Source organism: Anabas testudineus, chromosome 10 (genome assembly GCF_900324465.2).
Source record: "Anabas testudineus chromosome 10, fAnaTes1.2, whole genome shotgun sequence".
In the NCBI taxonomy this organism is placed as follows: domain Eukaryota; kingdom Metazoa; phylum Chordata; class Actinopteri; order Anabantiformes; family Anabantidae; genus Anabas; species Anabas testudineus.
In genome coordinates this window covers 17,979,552-18,004,455 of record NC_046619.1, presented here as the reverse complement: position 1 = coordinate 18,004,455, position 24,904 = coordinate 17,979,552, and the positions used below count along the sequence as shown (strand labels likewise).

Below are 24,904 nucleotides of genomic sequence, written 5' to 3'. Positions count from 1 at the left end.
TGCACTTTTAACAGACCTCATCAATCAGTGTGTGAGATACCGTAAAGTCTTTCTGTTCTCCGTTCTGTTGACGATGTTTGAGTTTCTATAGATACAGTAGATACACGTCTACTGAGCACGACTGTGTTTTGGATTTATTCATGACAACTCAGCCTGTTAGGACATGGATTTACAACACTTCCACCATTTCTCCTTTTTTGTTCTGCTCACTTGTTGACATATTACGACAGAAGCCAGGAAAAACAGGAGCTCTATTCTTTTCTTCCTATGTCTCCTCATCCTGTCCATCTTTTTTCCGTGTCTTTGCTCGAAGAGAAACGAGGCAGAACAAGAGGATGTGGGATAGACAGCCGTGAAATGGAGGCCGGGGCCCCCGAGGAGTGTGTGATCTTGTGTATATGTCTGCATCTGTATTTCATTCACATTTGTCAGTGAGGTGTGTATGAGGGTGAATATTTTCCTGTCTGGTCTTGTTGATGTACGTACAAAGATACAGTGCATATATCTTTCTGGATCTGTGTGAGTTTGCGTCTTCTAGACTCAACAACAAGGTGGAGAAACCTTTTGAAACTTGACTCCATGTCTGTAACTTCACCATTGTCCCCAATGCTTCTTTAATATACGCATGGACACACACACACACACACCTGCATGTTTACATCTCTGTCCTCCACCCTCATTTCCACAGGAACAGCTTTGTCTGCTTCACTGTAAAGGAGGCACGATCTAAGTAAATCTGATGCAGGGCAGTGGAAGTGGAAGCAGGTTCACACCCTGTCACTGTATTTTGACCAATCATCCTTCACTGTGTGATTCCTGAAGTTCACAGGGTACATTTATAACAATGCCTCATAGAAATAATGACAAAGAACAAATCCATCCATCATCTAAACCGCTTTTCCTCATTTTCAGTCTCATGAAAAAGAGAAGTACATATTAAATGTTGAAATCACTGTTTGAGAAAATCTCAGAATTAGCAACTGTAGTGTGTGAAGATAACTTTGACCTATACGACAAACAAAAACCATAAGAATTTGCTCCTACATCTGCTGCCTTATCAGCATTTATAATATTTCTGATGCCTGTTGGCAGATACGAAATGTTTTCAAGTGAACGGAGAAACAAAGAAGAAAAAACTCTCCTTGGAAATGATGCTAGTTAGTCAAGGGAACAATATAGTTCACTGCTCTGTGATTTCTGGGCTCCAGTTTAAAATAACTCCTTTTTTATGTTCTGTAAATCATGATTGAGACCCCCCTCCCTCCACCCCCCTGAAAACCCTCTGTGAGGCCTCAAACCCTCAGCTAAACACCAACTGAGTGAGTCCTCCAAACCAGAGAGCTGCAGCTCCAGGTTCGCGCCACACATTTTTCTGCCATTAGTAAGAAAAGTACTGTGTGTAACCTGAGGAGCAGAATCTGGGGGTAAAACAGTAAAACCTCGAAAGACACGCTCACACACACACACACACACACACACACACACACACACACACACACACACACACACACACACACACACACACACACACACACACACACACACACACAGGAAAACACAGCAGGCACAGCTGCCCTGGTGTGTTTGTAAGTAGGTGGGTTTGTGTATGTGTGTAAGAAAGAGACTGAGCTATTTGAGATTGTTTGAGGCTCACACACATACACTTCACTAACAGTGTGTGTGTGTGTGTGTGTGTGTGTCTATGTATGACTCATACCAATTAAGCTGCAATCCTTGGCCACCTTTACATCCTCTCCAGACGAGGCACCAGATATCGCAATTAAAACTCGAGAAATTTGAGAACACACACACACACACAAAAAAACGGACGTATCAGGATGGAGGAACTGGGGGACAGAGAGGTGATGTTGGTCTGCAACCTGATCTGATGTGTTAGCTTCTGGCTGGAAGACAGCTGCAGTCTCATGTGCACTACAGAATAAACCTGAATGATTTGTTTTTAAAGAACTGTATGCCAACTCAGAAACAAAGCAATTTTAGCGCACATGCAGCATCACTATGAATTGTCGTGACATGCAGGACGGAGCTGTGTCCTTATTTTTCTATTTTTCATGTTTCATCCTGAGCCTTTATTTTTCTTACATCAACACTCATTATGTATCTGCTGCTTGATGAACATAAATCACCCACAAGTTCATTTATTCAAACATACGTTACGTCCATGTTTGATACGTTTCTCTGCCTCTTCGTCCTCTTTGATCTCCAATTATGACCAGATGTCAGCTGCTAGAGTTGAGCTCTTAAATCACCCCGAATCATCACATCAGTCACTTATGAATGGCCTTACACATGCACAAAGTCAGGCTCGCACAAGTGTGTGACGATAGACGCGATCATTTAAATTAAAAACTGCATTTTTACATTCACACGCACAAAAAGCACACGTGTGCACGCTACTCCGAACCGCTTCCTTCCTTTTCTTTTAACGTGCAGCTTCCAGACACGCTCTCATTGTCATCACATCTGGTTTGAACCATAAATTCTTGATCAATCACTCTTCTGGAAAGAGGGAAATGATTTGAGAATTTCATACAAGCTAGTAGGAAAGAAAAAGAGAGAGAGCGAGATCAAGAAAGAGAGAGGGAGGATGAAATCTGAACTCTCCTGGTGTTCAGTCTTTGAAGGACATTGAGGTTTGTTGAGCCGAAAAAAATTCATTCTCAGTTTCACTTGAGTGGTGGTCCCATAAATCTGTGCACACCAACGCATACATGCAACCGTGCATACACACACACGCACACACACACACAGAGTATTTACTCACACAAACATCTGCCAACCTACATGTAATAAAACAAGAAATACTTCTAATTTTCCTCGCCAACAAAAGCCTTCACAAAATGCCTTTCCGTCACTTTCAACCACCGGGCAGCGATACAGTGGATGGTTAATGGCAATCAAATGCTATTATGTCCTGGGAAAAAAAGGAAACTATGAAAATATTGATATAAATTAAAGCGCGGTCAGGCAGAAATGAGACAGAGGAAGGAGGAAGGAGGGATGAGATTGAGTGCTAATAGGAAAAAGGTGCTAAATGTACTTTGGGTTAGAAATTGACAGGGAAAGACAATAAGCCACAGGTGTGGGTTCATTACTGTGAAACGAAGCGGCCGCACAATAATTACAGCAGGACCACACATGAGAGGAGAGGAGATGAGAGCAGACACAAGGAGGCGATGAAGCGAGGGAGGGAGGAAGCAAAGCACAACAGCAGAAAGAAACTCACTCAAGCCGAGCGACAGAAAACAACAATGCAGAGTAAGAAACACCGTTTTCATTCAGCTCTGAGTCGGTTAAGCGAAGCCACCTCTTCTTAAACACAGACAACTGCACCCATACACGCATCCATGCCTCTCGTGCTTTGGACATCATTGCCTATGCAGATTGTTCCAGCTATGAAAACACCGCTTTCCACGCTAACTACCTCTCCAAGGAGATGCTGCGGCATGATTCCTGGCTCGAATTACAGAGAGGGGTCATCGTTGAAGGTTAAACTGGCGGAGCACAGACCATCTCTGGGTACCATTTGTGTAATCTGCAAATGTAGTGATGCAGTGTCTTTGGCTTGTGAAGCATGTGAACTTTGTTCTTGGGCACTTGAACAACCTGGTGATAAAAGTTTATTTTACCACGTGAGAATGTTGTTCCTTAAAAAAAGGGAATTATGTATATTTAAAAGAGGAGGTTTGTGAAAACACCTGGTCAGAGGTCAGGACTTAACCTAAGTGCTCCATGAGTTGTCACTATGTCCATACAATTTATTTTGGTTTCCAGTCTTCACCATCAGTCTATACAGAGTCTTTCCTGAGAGAGAGAGAGGCAGCAGCTGTCCGAATGGATGACCTCAGCAGCAGCTGTTGCCCCCACCACCCCTCACCCCCCAACGACCCTCTGTATGCCAGCCCGCCTTTGAAGTTCAGGTTAAGAGCGATAAAGCTTTGGATCACATACCGATAATAATTACTCTACAACAAAGTTATATCATATCCTGCCAACATGACAATTCATTGGAAAAATGCAGATTTGTTACGACTACTGTAAAACAAAGTGTTTACAAATCTCTAACCAAGCTCTAAGTTCATTCTGGACACATTACACATGAAACAAGTACAAAACAAAACTGTTAAGATGCAGAAAATATCGACTGGTAATATCCGTGTCTGAGTATTTTGCTCTTGCTCGTCTTTGAAGTGCCGACGCTCGGCAGAAAGAGATGCTTCAGCGAGATTCTCTGGAACGCGGTGCGGCCTTAATCTCGCTGCTGGCATTGACTCCTCTGACTGAAACCTGACACACACACACATGCACATACACAGTGGCGTGTGCACAAACACATGGAATGAGCACACTCAGGTAACTACAATAAACAATCACAGTCGCACTCAGACTTTCATTTGGGGGCAACCGTGGATCAGTTGTTAGGGCGGTCGGCAGTTGTCTAAATACCCCAGGGTTGGTGGTTTGATTGCTGGTTCCCCTGATTCCTGTTCACATGTCGAAGACACTGAACCCTGAACCCTTGGTGCCTCAAGAGGGTCCACAAAGAATTACCTCAAGAGGATTAATAAAGTATCAGTTACTATTATTATTATGTGTAAATATGCACCAACACACTGTCGGTGTTTTGTTACGATACGAACTGAGAACAGTGGCTGGGTCACACTATAGAGTGAGGTTGTCCACATCCATCATGTGACAACATGTAAGGTCTGTGCAACTGAAACAAAATATACATGTACAGACATCCTGACACAGTCTATTAGAACAAAGACTGCGTGGAAAACGAAAATCAACAAAAAACAATGCAGCTTTTATAGCAACATCTAGATCACGACACACAAACGTGATATTCCATACTACACTGACGCATAAATACAACCCGAGCACATCACAAGCATCTCCCCTGACAAACGGCTCATTCATAATCATACAGGAACGCACAAGCACAACAAGTGTGGTCATAAGTACAGATACGCTCATGCATAGAAAGTCAGACAAAAGCAGTGTTTCATTTCATAGGCTGTCACTGTCGAATGCCCCCATAAACCCAAGCTGACTAATTATATCCTAGGAACAAAGGTCAACGTGAGCAGGGGTGCATGATAAATAAAAAAGAATCATGTGTGATGAACGCAGACTTAAATTAATGGGGAGAAAGAGTGGAACAGTGTGCTTTTCTTATGGGTTGTTGTTTGTTATCATCAAACAAACACACACATAAACACTCTGCTTCCACTTAAAAAAGGCTCATGTAGCAATCACAAGCCTTGTGATGTGTTTTATAGATGTGAAGCAGTCTCTAGAACTGGTTTATCAATGTCTTATTGAGTCAATGTTGGTGTGTCCTGTTACTGTAACACTGCTTTTACAAATCCACTTACCAATAACGATGAGGGTGTAGTTGATGTTCACGCTGCCAAACCCGTTGGTAGCTTTACAGATGTACGTCCCCGCATCATCGGTCTCCACCTCTTTAATACGCAGAGCTTGCTGTAACACCCTGAACCGCGTCCAGCCACTGTGGATGTTGCGCCCGTCTTTGGTCCACATGATGAGCGGCGGGGGGTCGCCCTCCACCGGGCAGGGCAGCCTCATGGTGCGACCGAGGCGGATGTTCTGCCGATGCGTCACCTGCTCCGACACCCTGGGGGGACCTTAAACATGGAGGAGGGAAGAGAGAGTTATTCAAAGTATCCTTTGACTGTTTTCCACCTTTAGACTAGTCAGAAAAGACTCTAAAACCAGTATAACCAGATGAATTGTCTGCATATAAACATCTAATCTAACTTATTCTTACATATTATATGCCAGCCATATCCACCTTAAGATTAGCTGGGAAGGTTAGAATGACTTCTCATATTTTGCCTTTTTGCAGCTAATAACATCCAAATATGGCTTGAAACACAGGAACGATCCTTTAACCTTTAGTAAGTTAATAATAGGTTTAACTAAAACACTGACATTTTAACACAGGCAACTACAGAAACCCCTGGGAGTAAACACTAAGCCAAGCAGAGTGAGTTTAATATCAACTGAGATGTCGAGTCGAGACATAAAATCAGGCGTGACCTTGACCGCTCAGTAGCTGCTCTACTGTGAAACTGCACACTAGAAAAACAAAGGATTTGGAAGCGCGGGCTGATTGACTGGGAAATGTGGGAGGAAATTAAAGAGTGATGGAGAGGAGTAGGAGTGATAAGGAGACCAAATAGGGACAAGGAGTAGGAGAAAGAGAGGAAGGAAGGAAGGAAGGCAAGGAGAGAAGAAGAGAGGAAATGCAGGGAAGGAGAGTGGATGGAATTTAAGGGAGTACGTCTGTGCAGAGAAAGAATAAAATATGATAGGAGACGAGAATAAAGAAAGATAAACAGGAAGATAGAGCGGTTCAGTGCATGCTACACATCTCTGTTAGTCCTCTCATGCCTCGTTTGGGGTTAAAACAATACCCTCTAAATATAATCCTAAAAACACACAACAGGCCACCATGTAGTGAACAAAGTGTCCTGATAAACTACAACTGTATGGAAATCCATCTGAAAACATGTCCTGCATTTTTAAGAAGGACAAAGGGCAGTCGATGTTAACCAAGTGCCTGATTGAGGCTTATCTCGTTGAACACATATGACCTGATAAAGATTAGGAACACATGTAAACATGACCCTAAAATGTAAACGTTACAAACTGTGTTAATTTATTGCCCCTTTTGTCTGAAACTTTCTTATCACCAGGCCAGATTTTGCATTGGAGACCTTTAATCTGCCCTTGTGAACTGCGGAGACTTGTTGTGCTCGTAGACGTTTGGTGGTTTGTGCAGCAGGAAGGGAAACAGAGGCCAGTGTGTCGTCCAGGTTGATAAAGAAGCAGGGAAAATCTCACAAGCAACCAAAACCGTCGGGAACAAATGCAACTATAGGTCAGATTTACCTTTTACTATAGTGTTCAACCATCTCACAAGCTCATCATGAAGAGTCTGAGGATACGTTAATACCCAGTGTTTGTAGTTTTGAGTCTATTTTAAGTGTTTCAACACAATAAAGAGAACAGTAGCCACAGTGGATCCACATTATTGTGTATACGGTCACAGATTCAGGAACACTCAACGCAAAAGACTAAACACCACGACAAGCGGCGTCAACTCTCATTAAAAAACTAAATAAAAAGCACGTTGATTTATTTTTACTGGAGTATTTGCAGCCACAATGAGCTACCGTTTGAACAGGGGCGAAGAGGTGGACACAATGATGGATGGATAAAGGTGAAATGTGTGAAAAAGACATTAGTCACACAGAGGTATTCACGGGAACGTCTCCTCCTGGTTTCTGGACAGGGTAATGTGTTCGTTCGGCTGTATGGCTTTCTCATCAGGGGCCCGACAGCTCCCTCGTTCTCCTCTTTCCTCCTCTCTCTCTGGTTAAGTCTGGTTATTTATCCCTTGTTCTCGTGCTCTCCTTTGCTACAGTATTTCCTTCTTTTATATTTCTCCCTGAGCACATATAAAAATCACCTTTTCCTTTTTTCTTCTTTAACTCCCGTTTCCTGTTTGATCTATTTTGTGTGAGTCCCTTCACCACACATTCCTTCTCTATACCTATACCTTTCCTTCAAAGTTCCTTTTCGTCGTTCCTCTTTTCTTTCTCCAACAGATTGAAATCTCATTCCCCTGAACTCTTAATACCCCTCGCTACTGCTCCCTTTCTAACTCTCAGCTTCTTGCTTCCTCTTACTACCTCCTCCTATCTTCTCTTTCTCCCTGTCATCACTCTTTTCCTTAGCCTCTCTGTCTCTCTCCATTTTGCTCCCTTACTCCCTGCTCCCTCTTCTCTCTTTCATCGCACTCATTCACACCAACTCCTACATCCAGTGCTGTATCTCTTCTTTCTCCCTGGAGTGATTTACTAGTCTCCTGCCTTTTTCAGATCGGCACAAACACACACACACTCACAACTTCCCCAATATCTTCCCCAGAGAACCACATGAACAGGACCCCTAACTGAACCTCTCGACCTTCGACAGTTAACCTCTCCTACACTCTCCCTCTCACCCACTTTTCTTCCACCAACCCAATAAAGGGAACACAGAGCAGCAGCTTCCTTTCCTCCTTCCCTTCCTCCTCCTCCCTTTCCACTGTTCATGACCGAAGTAAAGTCGTTTTAAATGCGTCTCTAGGGGTGAAACTCAAGCAGGTAAAAAATCTATTCTTCTCTTTCTTGAGACTCGAGGTCAATGTGTGCAGTTCTGAATACGTCTGGGTGATTTTTGGAGTGTATATCCTGCCGAATGTTAGTGTTCGTTAAAAAAAAGTGCTACACAGTCTGTATATAGTCGAATTATGCTAATTATGTGTCTGTGTGTGCTTGAGCATCTTTGCCTGTTTATCTGTTGGGTAGCCTGCTTCTTTGTGTTTGTCTCTCTCCGTGTGTGGGAGCAAAGAAAATTGCAGGGCTTTAAAACTTGGTCTGTTTAGTCCATTTGGGGTTCGTGGCACTCCCTTGCCTACAACATACTTCCCACGGCAATTTAAAGCAGCACCTTGAAGATGTTTGTCTGGCTCCAGATGCAGACAAACACACACCACACACACACACACACTCTGTGCATGCCCTCCCTCTATTTCCTCTGTTATAGAAGGGAGTGTGTAGGTAGGTTATATGTGCATGCCTGGTTTTATGGAACATAATGACAGGCAAACACGGCCCACGTCAGACACACACTACTCCCACAGAGGCAAAACCTTCCAGCTGAGAGCTGAACATCCTCTGCAAGGACTGAAAAAGTCTGAAGGCCAAATAAAGCAAAGCAGGAATCAGTTCATACATTCTGTCCTTTCAGCAGCTACACAAGTCAAAATGATCTGTTTACGTTCCATTATAGGGAATTAGGCCATATTTAAGGCAAAAACAGACTTGAATCTACACTGAACTTATCTGGATCCATTTTATACATAATGAAGAAGTTCAACAGAGTTTCTGAGATGATCTCAATCACAATTATCTCTGACTCCATCAAGCGACACACATCCACAGCATCATGTCATAGTTATGGTCTTGGTATCAGACCCGTTAGACGCCTACATTACACTCATAATAATAATAAAAAAAAGATTTTGCATTCAAAAACACAAATGTTTCCATATTTGCTAATTGGGTCAGTGTTTGAGTTGCATATTTTGGCAGTGTGTGACAGCCAGGACTGCCCTTTACGTTTTGGTTTTGGATAAAGAATTTGGTCTTTTAATGCCCCTTAACGTTCCACTGGTCTTTGAGTCAGATGGGTCTGTCGAGTCCAACACAACGTTGTTGTTGGCAGGGAAGTGAGACTGGAGCGAGAGGGGAGAGCCGAGGAATGCTTTTGATGGAGAGCACTTAACAGCGGGACTCAACGTTGATTTACTGTTCAAGGTAGAGGTGTATGTGTATGTGTGTGCATGTTGTGCTGTGTATCACAATGTGTGATTCTGGAGACTGGAGCACTGAAAGACAGCTGGGTCCTCAGGAGGTCATCATGATGATCAGATCAGTCCTCACATTGACATTTTCCATTTCTATTTCTCTGTATTTTTAATTAAGCTCAGAGTTTATAAACTGGCAAAAGGTGCTTTAATCAGAATCTGTGTTTTTGTTTGTGTGCTGCTCACATTAGTTCATTAATTAACTAGAAAACTGTGTGAGATCTCATGGATTGACTTTCCTCCTCTTCCCTCTCCTTCACTAACAACACACACAGAGTCTCCTTTCTTTGGCCTCAGGCAGTATGATGTGTACACACTGAGTCGCCGTCCTCAGGTGCACACGCTGAGAGACATGTAAACTTTCTCATTTTGATCCAGTCACTTCCACCCCATCAATAGGTCAATTGCTGCTCGTTACTCCGTCCTGACAGTTAACACTTGCCCTGAGGCTGGGGAGGATACACCAACAACACAGAAGAGACACACACACACACACCGAAACACACAAAACCTTAAGGCCTACACTTGTCTCAAACAAAAGCCGAACACAGAGCGACCAGTAAAACGTTAAGGAATCCGCTGAGTGGTTGGTACAGGAACCCGATCCCCCTCCACAGCTCACACCAGCGGCTCTGTGAGAATACACACTCATAAAGATGTAAACCTTTCGTAATCCCCATTTTCATTATATTAAGTCAGATATTTTGTGGTCTGATAATAATGTCAAGCCTTTCCTAAAAATGTGCTTTGGTCTCTTCCACTTCCTTTCTTCCTGCTTTTACTGTTTCCATTGTTACATCTCTTTCCTTCTCTTTGTCTCTCTGGTCCTTTCATTAAACGTTTTCTACCATAATAGCTGGTTGTATTGTTCCATCATTCTTCTCCTCTGGCAGCTGCACCTGTCTGCTTTTCATTGTAGGAAAAGTTCCCCGCATTTGGGATTAAGAGTAAGACTCAAGGCTGTTATTTAGAACAACTCTGCCAAACAAATTGCTGTGGGTGGGAGGAGAAAACTTTAGCTAAAAGAGCTCCTTGAACCTCATAAATAAACACCTCATACATACAGTCGGGGCGCTAAACGCCCCTTCCCCTAAAACTCAGAGTGTAAAAATGATATAAAATTACCACTTAGTCACGCTCTTCCTTCCAAAAACAAAAACCAGTGTTTAAATTTCATGGTAACGTCCTCTGAAAGGAGAGTAAGGTGCAAAATAAACCACACACATTACATCTGCCTTTTACTTGGCAACAGCAATAAATCTGCTCAGTTTATAGTCGCGTGGTATGAATCATTTTTAATCACAGGAGATTTATGAAAGTCATTATTTATTTAAGATTTTAATGGAAACAATTTGCCACTCGGAAATTTTGTTTTATGTTTACGTAACTATGGGGAAACGAATCGTAGACTTCCTGTTGAAGAATCCCTTAAGACTTTCTAAAGCTTGAAAACTGTCAGGACTGTAATGTGACTCTGAAATTAATATTTGTGTCTTACAGAGGACATATTAGAAGATTTGGCTGTTTTACCTCACTGCAGTGCAAAATCAGTGATTATACATTTACATTAACACAAGCAGTCAAACAGAAACCTGTCCAATAAAATATCCAAAGCCGACTCCACTTTGGAATACGAATCTTTACTAAATGTAAATGGTATTTTTATCTTAAAAACTAGAGACAAAGAGATATAACTCTTGCATCCAGAAACGTATTTTCAGTCTTGAAAAGAAATACCAAATAAATCTGTGAAAGCTGCAGCTTTTAGTATAAAGTAAATGCTGTTGTACTTTTATTTCCTAAAGACACAGGACACGTGAACAACAACAGGAAACGTGGGAACAAGGAAACCAAGACAGAGGACGTAAAGTTCTGCAAACCACCGAGAACCTGAGAGTGGCTTCAAGTTGGAACATTATTTTCAAGCTTATAAAAGAATTTATGAAAACCACAGCATGCACAGTATGCACTTGCGTGAGTGTTGTAACATCTTGGGTCCATTACATAAGTGCAGATCAAGGAAACTGAAGAAAGTACGCTAAGGAATGAAGAAAAATAGTCCGTGAAAGACAACAGAAAAGACACGCACACACCTAGGCAGAGGGTTAGTCGGTACGGGATAAAGAGAGGAATTCATCCACACAAACAACTATCTGCTAACATTTAAGGATTTCCAGGTAAACTGCAGACTGGACAGGGAACTGACATCTTAATGACTACCTTGGAGAAAAACAGAATGTACCCTGCCCTCTATAACCTTGTATTACATTTACATCCTACAAAGTGATTGACAGAGCTGCAGACATCCTCACCAGTGCATTAACAGCTTGTTGTCGTGTCTTGTTGAAAGCTGACGCGGCCGTTACTCACAAACTAAGACACAAAATGGTGTTTTCGCTGTTACTTCTTTCTTCCATGGAGACGAAGCGGAAATTAGACTTTACACCGTTCCACAGTGATCCTTTGAAATGCCACACCTGTCTCCTGTGATGACAGAGTGTCTCCAAAACATCCATGTGACCTGATGAGGTTTACTCAACATCATGGATGAAGTGATTCATAAACTGTGTGCGTACAGCATCAGCTGCATATTGAAGTAAAGAGACAACTGTCTTTTAGCTGAGGAAGGAATAGTCTACAAATGTTGTAAATCATGCACCAAAGGGACGAAGACAAACTGAAAGAAAGTGAAAAGAGAAATGAAAGGTGAGGAAGAAAACAAACAAACAAACAAACGGGGCATGGAGAGGAGCTGGGGGGGTAAAGGGCAAGTCCACTTCAGTGTGCGCTCTTCTTTTTTGGTTACTAAACAAGTCCTGATACAGAGACAGAGGGCAAACATTCACGATCTGGAGTAAATTTGCACGGTAGACTCATCTCTAGCATTAATATCTGAGAAAGTGAAATCTGGAAACAGATGAGGAGAGTGACCTTTGAGTCTGTTTGGCAGAGCAGATTCAAAAAATACTTTACTTTATGTGTGGATGCATAAACGAAAGAGCAACCTCTTTAACACACAGAGAGAAAACACAGACATGCAGATGTGCAAACAGCGTCACTATTACACACACTAGCCAACCTTCACCTGCGACCTCCAGCAAACATTTGTCAGGCTGCAGAGTTCCTTCCCAAAGCTGCATCGATGGCAGGTGCTGTAGTTGTATGTGAGGTGAATTAACTTATTCAGTCACTTTCAGCGAACACAACTTAGCATCAGTGAAAGAGAGACAACACAATTAAACTCCTTTTGTGGTGAACAACTACAACTGCAACACAACTGCCATCGCAAATGCATCCTAACATTCACCGGATGTTGTGTATCTGTCTTTTGTGCATGGGCCTCGTGGCAAGACAGAGTTGGCATGAGATAAGAAATATTTAACACTCTCGAGTGTGTGTGTGTGTGTGTCCTCGACCTGACTTTTATCAGCCTTCTGGAGGCAGACACTGTTACTCATTAACAGCGGTGATAAAACACACACACACACACACCACCTGCTATGGTCGTCCTTAGTGATAAAGAGGTGTATATCTGCTGTAAGAGCCTTTCACATTGACATAACACGTATAAACAGGAGATATAATTAGATGAAACTGTTAATAATATAATAATAAGACATAAAGTGATGCTTTCAAGGAACAGGAACAAACATTTTATGGTTTTAGTTAAATACCAAAAAATTAATTTCTGATCTTCATATTTTACTCACTCGATATTAACCTAATGATTTTTGCATATTTCATCCCACTGAACTATTTCCTCCTCACTCCTCATGTCATCTCCCTCCTTCTTCCTCCTCTATTTCCTCCTCTTCTTCCTCACATTTCCTCCTTCTCCTGCTCCACCTGTGTGTTTTCTGGTTCGCTGGGTGGGGAGTCAAACATTCCACACACACACACACACACACACACACACACACACACACACACACACACACACACACACACACACACACACACACACACACACACACACACACGTCCCCCTCCCACATTCCACACCCATCCTCAGCCGTGACTAAATCCATTTGTTCAGCTCAGGTCACTGTCTCATCCCAGTCTACTATGTGTGTGTGTGTGTGTGTGTGTGTGTGTGTGTGTGTGTGTGTGTGTGTGTGTGTGTGTGTGTGTGTGTAATCTATATCTCTGTTGAATCTCTCCAAGTTGACTGACATGTAAATAGCTCCCAAAGCTTTAAAGGGAAATATGAAGATGCACCAACACAACTGACGTCTTGCACAAACACACTGATGATGAAACAGAGGTAGTTGCTCCTGTCGGCTGCATTATTAACAACAACTAATAATAATATAAATAAACAAAAATAAAAATTATATTAATAGAGATTCATGAGAGTGGATAAAATTCTAGAAAAGCTTCTGTTTTCTAACCATTTTTAAGTCTTTATATCACCATCAGTAAGAATATTCCCTGGCTGAATCATCCCTTTTACTAAATACCTCGTGTGTGTGTTCACCGAGCGCACAGCGAGCGCTTAGGAGTATTTGCCATGACGCACAGGGTGAGCTGGGAACAGATCTGAGAGTAGACGTGCTGATTGATAGTGGACACTTCAACACACACACACACACACACACACACACACACACACACACACACACACACACACACACACACACACACACTGATTGTGATTCCAGCACAGAAATCAGTCATCATGTCACTTGTAGCTGTCAGAATGGACCAATAGCTGTGCCTTTCTAATGCTTTTCTCATCTATTGATCGTCTTTTCCTCTCATCATTCTGCATATATGTGGGTGTGTGTGTGTCATAATTACAGGACAGGCTCCCTACTCGAGTACAATAATGAGTCTAAGAGTTTCTAAGTGCTAAACACAGTACTTATACTCATATTCAATACAATCTGTGGTGAAAATGAAAGACAAGTCGTAGTAACACTAGAATTATATTACAAGCTAGTAACAGTGCATCAGTATTATCAAAAAATACTTGAGTACTGTAAGTAAAAGTACTCATTTTACTGTAGGACATCTTTTAAGTGTTTTATTTTATTAGATATGAGAAAAACTATTATACTCTTTAACAATATCTATTACTACTAGTTAGTGAACCAGTTTAATCTTACGTAGCACAATAAACACACTGAGAGTAAACACAAGTGTTTCTTTTATTGACTGAAACTCGGTAACGTGTAGTCCAGTGTGGTTTCAGCTACACACCTAAACCTCCACTACACCACTGATCGGAGAGCTTTCCTTTCCCCCACCTTCTCTATTTTCCACCATGTCCCACTACATCTCCTAAAGCTCCCACAACACAACAGTTAAATCCCAGAAAGCAGCCTTTAAGTATCTTGGCTAATTACGTGTGGAAGAATAGGTCTGTTGTGCCCTGGTGTGATAACGGTGCCAGCACAACAGAGGGATTACCTTTAGATAATATGCACACTGAGCTGACCGGTGTGATGAAGGGCCATGTAGGGGGAAATCATTAACACAGCTAACTGGTCTGCAGGCCTTTCAGCTAAACGTCAACACTGTGTGGTTACTGGAAGGGGATTAATGTACTGGGTTATTTCAGTGCGGCTGTAACCAATATCTGGACATACTCTGTTTTTGTAATTTCGTTCAGATCTGGACAATGTTTTGCTTCTAACTTTGGGAAAAAGGCAACAGATGCCAGTCATGCCATTCTCTGCTGCTTCTCGAATTATTAACAATAATCAACACAGGATACACACTCGTCTACTTTGGCTGCATGCGGAGTCCTGAAATACTTGTACCAAGTTGTGTTAGTGCGCACTGACTCAGTCTCTGGGATATGAACTTCTGGCCTCTGGCAGCTGTCCATGAGCAGGAAAGCTCAGTGTAGTAGGATTCGCTGCATTAGATGCGTTTCAAATTCAAGTCAAATGAACATTTATTGTGCACTAAAAACATAATACATAAAATACCTATGGTACCATGCTCAAACCTATGGTGTACCCAACAAGCATCTAGTTCACTTGTCTGACCCATGTCCATGTAGTTTGCTTGTTGCACTTGCTTTTATTCCACCTTCTAATGTGGAAATTCAAACACTTCAGTACTTTTTAAAACACACATGTTGTGTGTGACCTAGCTACTTCTGATCATAATGCAGCCCTAACAGTTTCCCACACCGTCTCCAGCGTACTGTATATGTCCCCTCCAGAGTTCCTATATTGCTGAACCCACCCCCACATCTCTCTCACTCCTCTCACATTCCCTCTGCCATATGGATTCCACATCGACAGCTGGCACTGGGGAAAATGTGTCCCCTCATGTGTGGCGACTTTAAACTTTTCAGTTTTCAGTCTTCAAGCAACATGTGGTGCAACTGGGAAAGTCAACACCAAAAAAATAATACGTTGGACATATGAAAAACGTAATCAAGTTCTTATTTTGCAGTGGCAAAAACTGAAAGTTCAAATTTAGATAAATACAAGCAAGACTAATATGTGATAGTATTTTGTAAGACGCTCCTCGTGGGGTTGTAGGTCGTAAAAGAAACTACTCAGACTGTCCACAGCATGTCGATCACATTTCAGTCTGAGGTAGTAATGGTGGTATTTTTGGTGGTACTGTCTACCAAAGTGCTCCACCAATCCCCCATCAGACCCAAGCTGACAGACTGCAGCCCAAAGAAAGCAAGAGTCTGTGTGTCCTGTCCCAGCAATCGCCTTTCAACATCTCATTTGTAACACCATCAGGAATAACAGCTGGAGACTCTGTGTGTGTGATAGGTGGGGGTTAAAATGGGGTCGGAGGGCTCTGGTGAAGAGTAGACAAGGGAGACAAAAAACCAACAGAGACAAAGAAAGACAGGCAGAGGAATTAAAACAGCAGAGAGCGAGATAGAGGGTGACAGAGGAACCAGACAGATGGAGAGGTAGAGATGTAAAGACAATAGAGTGCATTCAGTTAGGTCAGTGACACTATGAAGTTAAACACAGTTTCACTGTTCCTGTTTTGTGAGTTAGTATTAAATGTTTGGTAAAGGAAACTGTCTATCTGCAATACTGCTACAGATGAGGAGAGAACTGTTTAGTAGTTTGAGTGAACTGGCCCTTTAATGGAAATTCACTGCTGTGTATTTACTTAAAGAGACTTGTTTGAAATGTATCATTAGACATTTATCTAAAGTGAAACACTAAATGACAGCACATGTATTGTGCATCTAAAACAAGCTAATTGTTGATGAACAACCAGTTCATTAAATTTATTCTAGACTTTCTAATAAAGACAAGCCATAAAATCTGAGTAACTTATGGATGGAAACTCCCTAAAAGGACAGATTTGTAGTTGTTCTGTTTCTTAAATGTGTCAATGAAGTTTCTGAACTTGGACAGAGAGACAGGAGATAAGCAGACAGAGAGAAAGCAAAGTGTGTGTTGTCCTGGTGTGTTACTACAATCTCCTTTGGTGCTGGCATGTGCCTCCACACACACACTCACACACATACTCCTCCCATCCACTAGCTGCCCTTTGACCTGCAGTGCTGTAGTGTTGACCAAACATACCCCAACCCCACTGAGACCACAATACAACACTGTGGCGCCACAACCCACACAATCCTGCCCTATTTGGAGAAGAGAAAAACCGAGAAGGCTGCAGAAGAAAGAGAGTAAGAGAAACAACCCAGAGAGCAAAAGTTCACAAAACACAAATTCAAAGGTGCGATAAAAAAAAAAAAGACACCTATGGAAAAATAACTATAAGATATAGAAAAGTACTTCAATAGTTTCAGCGTTCCACACATTTACAAACACAGAATATGAGTGTGTTTCTATTCTTAAAGCTACTTAAAGAAGAATGGTCGCTTTCTGCTGCACCCCCTCCACAACTTATATCTTAACATCGCTGCCACACCATCAACCCCCACAGAGAACATCCAGACAGCCCCATTAAAACCCACCATTAGCAAAGTCAAAGCAAACATTGACTTTATCTAAATGTGGGCTAATAGCCTTTTGGATTAACAGGCCCTGTAAAACTCTAAAAGTCGGGTGTAGGAGTGGAGGCTGCTCCCGAATTTCACCGGGACAGTTTGGCAAATGGAGTTATTTTAGTGTGGTTAATTTTTCACAGCACAAAATACAGACAGTGAATAACAAATGCTATGGTTTTTAATTATTCCTAACAAAAACAAAGTCAAACAGTCAAACTGCAAAATAAAGTGCTTTACATATATCCTCTCCATAAGAGATACTAATCATTTAAAATATACCGTACATGGATGTGTGCTGCTGCTTCTTTCAGTTTGTCATTTGGTCATTATTGTGGACCCCCCCTCGTAGGTCAACTTGTCCAAACAACCAATAAGACAACATTTGGTCGTGACATTAGGAGTTAATGAGAGGAACTAAAAGAGTCTTTGAAGCTTCCCTTTGTCTACAAATCACCACATAATAACCAAACACGCGTTTACACTGAATGTTGCTGCTTTCTCCTGTTTTAATAGTTATCAGTACATTTACATGCACTTTAGTTGCCAGGTTACAGTTTCACAGAGGAGTTGGTTTCCTCTTTACGGGAGAGGGAACCTGATTTCCCTGATTTCTATTGGGAAAACGCACAGGTTACTACTACTACTACTCTCCACTGCAGCCAGATGCCCACCACCACCAACACCGGGTCATATGATGGTTATCAGCATGTCAAATGGCATTTACGACGGTTAGCTGTGACTCCGGACACGTTGCATGCTTCTTCAACAGGACCAGGGTGGAGATTTACTAATGTGAGCCTGCGACTGTGTTTGCGAGGAGGCAAAGTTATGTGTTTGAAGCATCTGTCTGTGGTATGCAGTTGTTTATTCTAGACTCTAGATGTTCTCCTCTTCCATCTATTCACATGAAGAGGCGGGCAGATGCCTACCACAACCACTGTAACGAGTTTTATTAGTGTAATAACATGGTGAATCAGTGCTTACCTGGATTTACTTTCATTTAGAACATTAGAACTAAGTGTGTGGACAAATGAACAACAGCATAGGTGTAGTTTATACATTAAATTAGCACAAACCAACACCACCTCAGGAACAAACTGCAGTGCAACAGACACTGAAAACTAAAGCTGCAGCTATTAGTCGATTAATTGATGAACAGAAAATGTATTATTATTATTTTTAGGCAGAAATTATAAAGGTAAAAATAAAAAAAATCACAAATTCCAGCTTTTTAAATGTGTGAACTATGATAGAAAACTGATTACGTTATGCGCTATGACCAAAACTAATGAGCTTTTAAGATGTTATAACTTGGATTCCGGTAAAGGGGAATTTTTCATAATGCGCTCACATTTTTTTAACCAAACTCATATCTGACTTGGCAAACACAAGCAGTCATCCTTTACGTTTTCTAAAAAAGATTAAAGCTCTGTTATTTCTCTCTGATGTCTGTCTCCCTCCTCTTTGCCAAACTCTGATTCTCTCCCACCTTTCATTGTTGGCATTAGCTAATTGACTTCCACAGTAATGAGTATGTGGGATAAGAGGTTGTTAAGTGATTGTAGGGTGGGTGTGTGTGTGTGTTCTTAAAGGTGTTAATTCATATTTATAGATAGTGTCTTCGAGTTGTAAAAGTTTTAAGAATCTATGTATGTGACTGTTCACTCTGTTTACGTCTCTTTCTGTGTCTGTTCTTTCTGTTTTGGCAGCTATCCTAAAATAAAGATGTGTTTTTGATAAGTTTTTAACACTCAACACTTATAACAATAAATGAACTCTCTCTGTCTCTGTGTCTCTCCCCTCCTCTGGTTATTGGGTGGTCTATAGGACACAATCACCCGGCACGCATTAGATTGTTTAGACAGAATGGTGCATCATCAAACCATGTACACAAACCCACGTTCCTCATCTAATTTCTTGGAATATCCATTCTATTGTGAATCTGTTTCCAAGGAGGGTGAGTAGTATTATAATTCTGCCCACCCTGCTGCACTTGTTCAACTCTTGACTTATATAAATACCATCTGGAATACATACGTGGATTTCACATCACATGCATAATAAATATGTGCAGATGCACACACACACACACACACACACACACAGACAGGAATGTACATACAAACCAATAAACAAACAACTGATCTCAGGCTGATCTCATCACAGTTTCCCTATTTAGTATACAGCTTAGAGACAGAGCTTGTCTCATCACCAACCTCAAGGTAGAAACCCACTTAACAGTTTATATGAGTTTTACCATTCAAAAGAAATTCAGCAGTATCGGTTTTTAACATGTATGTGTCTTGTTTATTGGTGATGAAAAAGTTGTATTTATTGTATTTAGCAGGGAGGAAAAAATACTGCACAACAAAGTTAATCCAGGAATGTATTATCTACTGTATAAACCACAGTATGGAGCAGCAGGCGGCCTAGAATGCAACGGCCTACTATTAGTCTTTGACCCCTGAAATCAAGCTCAGTGCTGTTGAACTAACTGGGGAGAATGCTAATCTCTCAGCTGCTCAGTCTCATGCTCAACTAAACACACACATACACACAGAGGCCCAGACACTGGTTCAAACAGAGCCGTTGAGTAAGACTCTGGAGTGCAATTTATGTGGCTCTACATCTGCTGCAATAAGGGCGTAAATATTGTCTTTTTTTATCTCTTATCTGTCTGTTTTTCTCTCTGGCTACCATTTTTCCTCTCTCGTCTGTTCATCTACATTAGTATCAGTGTCTAACACTCTTTCTGTCTTGTTTTTCTTTTCCTCCAATCTCCTAATTCTTCTTTTTTTATCTCTGTCTGTTGCAGAAGCGCAGGCCCCCAGCTACCCATTCACCAATCGGCACTCACAGTGGAAAACACATTTCAATTCCAAGGACACCAAGGGAAAAGTAACATCCAGTAACAATCATTAAAACTATTTGGCCTTTTTTTGGTGTCTGGTTATTCATCAACGTGCTGTGCTGCAGCCATTTACCTGAAGCAATAAGCCATATTACACTTGGCAGTAAAAGTAGACGAGTTATGAAGGTGCGTACAGAACTTTCTGCATTATTTTAACGGTGCTTACTTTAATGGCAGGGTCCAGACAATTCAAAAACAAGAGTTCATGATTTCAATTTTAAGTGGGCTGCTTTGTCGAATGATATTTCACCTTTTACTGTTTATTATTTATTCAGTTCCCTGGACATCTCGTGTTTTTCTGTATCATCTGCAGTGAGGAACGCAACAAACCATCCAGTGAGAGTGAGTTACTCTTATCAAGTTTGTCGACTGCTTAACAGATGTTTGCACTTAAAAATTAGAAACTGTTATCATGTTTGTCACATTTTTCATCATTAATTTAGGTTAATATACCAAATATAATTGAATACATGTTTTATTCTGCAACATTGCTGGGATCATTCAAATGCAGCTGTAATGAGTAATCAAGAGACTGAGTGAACTGTACGTTCTAAAAATACATATTAGCAGCACCAGTTTTGATTTATTACAGTAGTTTGGGTGTTTACTTTCTCTATGGTAGTACTTGGAGCACATTTGTCTACTGTAGCACAGTAAAGCCGTGTTATGTCCACTGCAACAAAGGTTTACACTGCTCTGTCACAGTCTCACTACTGTGACTATGAATTAGCAAAAGCTTTCCTTGTGACATTTTATGAAAATTTGTGAACATGTAAAAGTTGCTTGGTGAATAGTGTTGTATTAAGATGTGCCTCAAAAGTCAATTTCAAGGGAGAGAATACGTTTTTTCAATTAAAGTTGCTGTTTGAATTTGCAGAAATTGGTTCCTTAAGGTTCCTGTATTGTTTTGTCCATGTTTCTGATTTGTTCAGTACTTGTGAACCCTGACAATGAAATACAGACTGAGAGTAGATGACATGCTTCATTACCAAGTTCAAAACCACAAGTTTGCAATTACATGGTAGTAACCACATGACCACTAAAATCAAGCATCCTCCTCCACACACGTACTGTATAGACGTTCTTCAGCTGCCTCTTCAGACACTGCTGCACAAACAAAACCAAAATATTATTCCCTCTGTCCTCTTCCTCTCTCTCCTATAATCTGTTTCCGTCCCTTGTCCATTTTTCCGTTTTATTCCTAGCTTCCCATTACTTGCTTTTCTCCTTTCCCTACTGACCCATGTCCTCAGCCCCTCTTTTTCTCTCCTTAACTCTTCTTCCCATCTCCCTCCACAAGTCTCCTTTCCTCCTCTACCTCCATCTTTTGTCTCTTTCTGCAGGCTGCTCTCGATTCACTGACAGACTGCAGGCGGATAGGGGGAGGAAATGCTGTGGCATTGCACAGCAAACATCCCTAATAGGCTAATCTAATCTCATCTCTTTGCGGTCTATGGCCCCGTGTTTACTTTCGGCCCCGTGTCTGCACACTGGCTCACCCTCGCCTCCCTGAATGCAGCTTTGTTCTTGCTGAAAACTCATCATTGGTGTGATCTTGGGAACAGGCGCCAACTCTGGGACTGTCTGCCCATAGCGCCTGCAGGCTGTGGACCCTTCTCATCTATGTAGTGCAGCCGCTGTAGCTGTTGTTGCTTTTATTATGTTTAAGCAGTGTGCCGAGTAGTGAGGGTACAGCTGCATAGCACTGACCTGAGGTTTGTGCTATTTTACTGTAGAGGCAATTAGCAGAATAACCAGACTACAAGGTGGGTTAGTAAGTAGAGTCTGAAATGTCCCAAACAAGTGCAAAATACCCGAACGGAAGGTAAACCAACTACAAAAGAGTGTTCACAAACAGACAAACATTTCTCCTGCAGATATTTCTCTGAGTAAATCTGTTCACAGTACACAAGTGAAGTAGTTTCAGTAGAAAAGACAAAGCAGATAAAGGATGAGGTACTTTCCACGACTCCTACTGTCCCCCTCATGCGCTCAGTTTTAATGAGACGGCTGTCTTGTGAATCAGACAGTCGCAGCAATCAAACAATCAAACAACCATGTTTCACTTTCCAAAAAAGTAAAACATCATCCTGGGGTTGGAAAAACATAGCATGGACCCAACAAAGGGAAATTTCACTACAGTAAATTACCCCAGTAATTTACAGTAAATTGAAGTAGTGCTGAGTAGAGATGTCAGCAGCTTACTTACATTATTTTAATGCTGTAAAGCTCCGAGTCTCTGCAGAAATCAATTCCTGTGTTACTCACCTCTGGCAGCGGCGGACATCAGGAACATCTCCAGCAACACACAGACCCAGAGAAGCTCCATTATGGATCAATTTTCAGGAAGACAAATGCTCAGCCTCTATGATCTGAAAGAGATGAGATGAGAAACGAAAAGATTAAGTTGCTTATTGAAGGACAGCAGGCAAAATATAGGGATAGTAATTACTTCTCAGTATGCAGATCATCACTTTCACAAAGTTGCTTTATTACCCTCTGTCACGGTGTTTATTCCACATTAATTCATTTGATGGGTTTTTGATTAATTTTAAGCCGATGATGCTTTGAAATGAAAATGTAATTAACTGAACTGCTGACGATCTGTGTGAGAGGACCTGCCTTGATATTTACTGGGAAAAGTAGAATTATCTTTTGTTTTTTAAATCAACAACAACGTATTTGGCTAAAATACTAAAAACACTTGAGTCACTGATGTAGAATTGTGTTTGTGAAGTAGTTAATCTTCCTTTTCTCTATTCTGGTAAGGTGTTTATCATCGTCTGGACACCAGCATAAATCTGTCCGACCTCAATCACGCAGGAGCAGCCTTTCTAGAAGTCTTCCTCACAGATTTATTCTGGCCACCTGTCCATATGTCTCTCCTTACAGTGGTTTTAATCTTTCCGCCACATAAATTCTTCTCACTAACCTTATGAGATCTTATTTCAGTACTTTGCATGTCTTAACTTTGATCAGGATCTGTCAACCTCAGCGTCTCAGTTCAGTGGGAAACGGCTACACACTAAAGTAAGCGCAGCATAATCATTAGTGACAATCAAGAGGAGATTCTGAATCTTGCTGAAGGCAGGTTGAACCACTGGGAGCGTTATTATTAGAATAATAAAACACATTAATTCAATAAAGCTCAAAGACATTTTGGACAAAGCAGCTGAAAGTGACAGAAAACTAGTAAAACATATTTATAAAGTGATAAAGTCTGTATTACAGTGATCCCACAACTGAGGTCTAGTGTGATTTAATACGTGAAACATTTAAAATCTGTCATTTACAGGACAATTAATTAGAAAACCTTCACTGAAATGATGATAAACTCTGTTTATTTGCTTTGTATTCCTCTAACAAGACAAGTTCACCCTCCCTGATGAACCAGGCTGTTAATGTGTTTAACTACTGCACATATTTAGACAAAGTGAGGTTTAGAAAATGTCAGATTTAATCCACATTTCATTGAATATGCAGCAAATGGCGCTGAATTTAATTTTAAGATTTGAGCAAAGTAAATGTGGTTTAACTAATTCAATGTGAACTTACTTTAAGTTACTATAGAGATAGTACAGTGCTTTTTATTTACTAATGAAGTCGGACTTACTGTAATATTCCAGTATTGATGAGATCTCCTCTGGTTGATTATCTGCAGGTAAAACTTTCTTCTTTCCAGTTTCTGGAGGATTTCAACGTGACTCAGTTACCAGCGCGTAAAGACGCAACAGTCACCGGGTCGCCAGCTTGTAGCGGACAACATAACGCAGGGAAGTGAACAAAAATAACCGTAAAAGTCGCAAAGTGACGATTAAAAACATAAAAAGCTGCGGTGAAACACGTGAGAGCTGCAGGCTGCAGGGTTTCTGAATGACAGTCCGCACGCAGAGCTCGAGAAACAGCGACAGACGGAAAGAAAGAAAGTACGAAATAACGAACAGGACGTCTACAACAGTGTCCTCAGAGACAGTTTATCAATGAAATCCTGGATTAAGAGTCCTCGTCGCCTCCAGCAGCGTCCGATCGTCCGCATTTCACCCGCAGGCGAGAAAACAAAGTGCGTGGACGGACAGTCCCCGCAGCGAACTGTCAGCCAATCAGAGGGAAGGCCAATCAGGGAGCGGACCAATCAGAGAGCAGCAACCAGCAGGACAAATTTGGAGCGGGTTAGGTTGATTATTATTATTATTATTATTATTATTATTATTATTATTATTATTATTATTATTATTATTATTATTATTATCTTTATTATTATTATTATTATTATTATTATTATTTAACATGCTGTTATTATAATATTTTCTAAATAACTATATAGTATTTCCGTCTTTATTCTATTTTATTTTACATTCTTTTAATAAAGTTGAGTGCTTGGACAGTTGCTTGGTCTCATCACAGTCATATTGTGGACCAACGCTGCCACCTTATGGTTTGCACACGATATGTTGTAAAACACTTTCACCTTGACAGAAGAATTGTTTGTGTGTCCTGATGCATTTATAACATCAGCAACTCCGAAGATAATAAAATACTGTTCAATGCACCATATATTTTAGTCCCAGCTTCA

The 24,904-nt window shown here is 41.1% G+C and overlaps 1 protein-coding gene across 1 annotated transcript in view; it reads right to left on the bottom strand.

Annotated features, from left to right (window-relative positions):
- The window catches only part of fgfrl1a (fibroblast growth factor receptor like 1a), a 50,984-nt gene extending 26,595 nt beyond the window's left edge, over positions 1 to 24,389 (bottom strand). The window contains exons 1-3 of the mRNA XM_026357895.1: positions 23,945 to 24,389; positions 22,600 to 22,703; positions 5,403 to 5,675 (exon numbers count right to left, since the gene is read on the bottom strand). Coding sequence (XP_026213680.1) covers positions 5,403 to 5,675; positions 22,600 to 22,660 — 334 coding nt within the window. The 5' untranslated portion in view covers positions 22,661 to 22,703; positions 23,945 to 24,389. The remainder of the gene's footprint in view (positions 1 to 5,402; positions 5,676 to 22,599; positions 22,704 to 23,944) is intronic.
- Positions 24,390 to 24,904: the final 515 nt, after the last annotated feature.